Here is a 3273-nt window from a genome sequence, read left to right on the forward strand (position 1 = left end):
CCCCCCCGCCATGCTTAACATGATGTTATATAGATCTGAAACAAATATTCTGCGTAGAGAAAGAAAGAAAAACAACAAAAAAAGGAATATTCTTCGGGGTTATTTGAGAATGTCGCTGTATAAAGCAGGACATAATATAAAGAATGAAAGGTCTCGAAATTCCTGTTGACACACGTGATGTTCTCTAGTTAGAAATAAAGGGGGAGGGAGGCAGAAAGAATCTGATAATCTTTTTTTTTCTTCTGTTTATTTCCCTTTTTCTCCATCCAAACTAGCACTTGGTGTCCGAGTAACACTGGCTATCTTGTATAAATAAAAGATTGGAGCTTTCGAAAGCTGCTACTTAAACTGGAGGTTGGGTAGCTTCCATCCCGGGCAAGCTGCTTGCTTTCTCTTCAAAAATATGACCATTTCATAATACCCCTGTAATTCAGAGGTCTTTCAATGACTGCGATTCGCTTCCGTGGTTTAACTGAGAGGATCTGGAGAAAAAACCGACACCGAGCAGCAGATGCGAAGGAAAACACGCTACGAGGTCTTTTAGGATGGGGGACTCCTTATTTTGTTACACTCACAAAAGGGATATTTGGGACCCGGAAGATAGCGAATTACATGTATTTCTGGCTCGTCCGATACGAGCTGCTGAACTTGATATGCTTTATATATTTACAGCAATGTTAATACCTAAATGCCTTGCATTACCCATAATATTTGACTTCCTACAAAACGCCCCTCCGTGTCTCAGCCAGGCGCGCACCCGCGCACCCACGCACACCCACGCGCACACAACAGACACACGTGCGCGCACACGCACTTTCTCTTCATCTCTTTCTTTACAAGCTCCCCAAATCACTACAGAAGAAAAAACCCCAAAACAAAACCCACAACCCCAAACCAAAAGCAATCTGCGTTAAGCTGAGATGCAGCCTGCAGCTAACCTCTCGCCTGGGTGACGAGGCGGACGAGGGCAGGAGAAACTGCGTGGTCGCGCGTGTGTGTGCTTGCGGAGGTGGTACGTGTAGAAAATTAAATACAGTCTGATAAAGAAAGTTAATTCAAACTACGTGTCGTACACAATAAACTATCTTTTTATTTTGATTATAAATAAGGTGACTGTACTTCCCTTAAAATACAAGTACATAGGAAAACCTGGTAGAAATTATCTTTTTTTTTTTTTACAAGGTATTAAAACTGGACGCTCTTTAAATCGGCTGCATGTTTTATACTGTCAGCGGATTCTTCGTTAATTTGTTTCTAGTGGCGTTAGACTTTTACCTTCTTTCTCCTCCGTGCCTTTGGCATTTGCATTTCTACTCCCGGAATACTTTGCTTTCTCTAGCAAGAAGTCTCTGAGGTGCCCCCCCCCCTCCTCCCAATAATCGGGCTAATGAATTTGGACTCGATCTCTTCGCTCTCGAGTTTGTGAATCCCACGCGTTTGCTTGTCACTTTTGCACACTGAGGACTGATCCTGTATCCCATTAACTCCCTGGCGCAGCTCCCCTCTGGGAACAGGGTCCGGGCCCTGGGAGGGGCAGGGGTCGTTCAGGGTTTGGCAGCATCTCGGGTTGTTTTTCCATCAAGCAAAAAAAAAAAAAGAAAAAAGAAAAAAAAAAAGAAAAAAGAAGAGATGCGGAGAAGGGAGGGTAGGGAGGGAGAACCAAAGGGAAATAAAAAAAGAATATTCGTAATGTGTATAATTTATTAGAAGCTTCGTAGGAACTATATTTAAGCCAAATATCTACATAAGTTACAACAGGAAAAGGCGGCGTGCGCAAATAACAAACTGCCAGAGGATTTACGACGGGGCGATCAGTGTCCATAAAAAAGGTGGGGGTTGGTTTGGTTGATTGTATTTTTTTTTCTTTTTCTTTTTACAACAAAATATACAGGCTACTAAAAACTATGGGTTTAGTCCAACTTTTGACAGCATTATACAGCTACAGGTTCACATCAAACGTAAGGAGGAAAATAAAAGCCAAGCCTTTGATGACTCCACATCTCCATCCGCTGGCCCTGGCGGCGGGGCTGGGAGAGGAGACCGGGGGGGGGAAGCTGCTTCGTGTGTCTGGGTGACGCGAATACGTTTTTTTTGGGGAAAACCACCCCATCCCCCAAAATCTCTATATTTACATGCAAGTCCTAGACGCTGGCAAAGTGTACATCTGAAATCCAAGCCTTCGGACCATGCCTAACGATGGTCCCCTTTCTGCAGACTGCTCCGTAGTTATTAGTCAGAATTTTTTTTAACACCCCATACAACAACCTTGGGGAAAAAAAGAAAAAAGACAGACCCAAAGCCATCAAGAGTAACAACAAAACCGAACAAAAAAAAATATCTCTCTCTCTCTCTCTCTCACACATGCACATATATATAAAAAAAGGAAAAAAGGTCCTGTTCTTATCGTTGACAGTGAAAAAAATTAAAGAAAAGACAAGAAAAGAAAAACACCCAATAGTTTGGACAGGACAGCAGGACAGAGATTTGTGTGACTGGGAAAGTCTGCCTCTTTTTTTCTTTTTTTTTTTCCTTTTTTTTTTTCTTTTGCTTTGTTTAATCCTTTCACCAGGTCCTACCGTATAGCAAGGTGGAGCAAGACATGGCAGTGCCATAGTCAGAAGTAGAAGAGTTTAGGTGAGACAAACTGGAGACTTGGCTCTGCAGAGAGGAAGGGCTGGCCGAGTGCTGTCCCATGTCTGGAGACTGCCCCGCACTGTTTGTCTGGTGGCTCTGATGCTGTCCGAGGCTGTTGCCATTGGTAGCCACTGTGATCGTTGTAGCTGCCTGCTGCTGATGGCTCTGGATAGCTGCTGTGGGTGTGTTGGAGCCTGCTTGGCAAGGCTTGCCATCCTTTACAAGCACTGGCACGGCCACCCTTCTGGGAGACTGCTGCTGCTGGCAAGAGCCGTTCTCCTGTTGCATCTGCTGCTGCGCAGCCTTGTCTTTGGCCTGGCGTTTCATCTTGTAGCGGTGGTTCTGAAACCAGATTTTGACCTGAGTCGGGGTGAGATGTATCATGCTGGCTAAATGTTCCCTCTCCGGGGCGGAGAGGTATTTCTGCTGCTTGAAACGTCTCTCCAGCTCGTAAACCTGGGCCTGAGAAAAAAGGACCCTCCGTTTCCTCCGCGGCGTGCTCTGGAGCGGGGCCATGCTCTTGCTCACGTCTCCCAGGGAGCCGAGGCTGCCCATGCCGCCCATGTTCATGCCCGAGGACGGCGCCATGAAGCGGGAGACTGCAAGGGAGAAGGCGGCACGTTTGAGGCGGCTCGGCTC

General features: G+C 45.8%; 1 protein-coding gene across 1 annotated transcript; it reads right to left on the reverse strand.

Annotated features, from left to right (window-relative positions):
- Window positions 1-2442: 2442 nt before the first annotated feature.
- On the reverse strand, window positions 2443-3241 carry NKX2-1 (NK2 homeobox 1). The gene has a single exon (XM_009586067.1). It carries the CDS (start codon window positions 3220-3222, stop codon window positions 2563-2565), a length of 660 nt encoding a protein of 219 aa, XP_009584362.1. The 5' UTR covers window positions 3223-3241; the 3' UTR covers window positions 2443-2562.
- Window positions 3242-3273: the final 32 nt, after the last annotated feature.

Source organism: Fulmarus glacialis, unplaced genomic scaffold, assembly GCF_000690835.1.
Source record: "Fulmarus glacialis isolate BGI_N327 unplaced genomic scaffold, ASM69083v1 scaffold24549, whole genome shotgun sequence".
In the NCBI taxonomy this organism is placed as follows: Eukaryota; Metazoa; Chordata; class Aves; order Procellariiformes; family Procellariidae; genus Fulmarus; species Fulmarus glacialis.

Bases quoted from the DNA above. Each gene is read 5' to 3' on its own strand.
- NKX2-1 (XM_009586067.1), bottom strand. From the start codon at position 3,222: ATGGCGCCGTCCTCGGGCATGAACATGGGCGGCATGGGCAGCCTCGGC.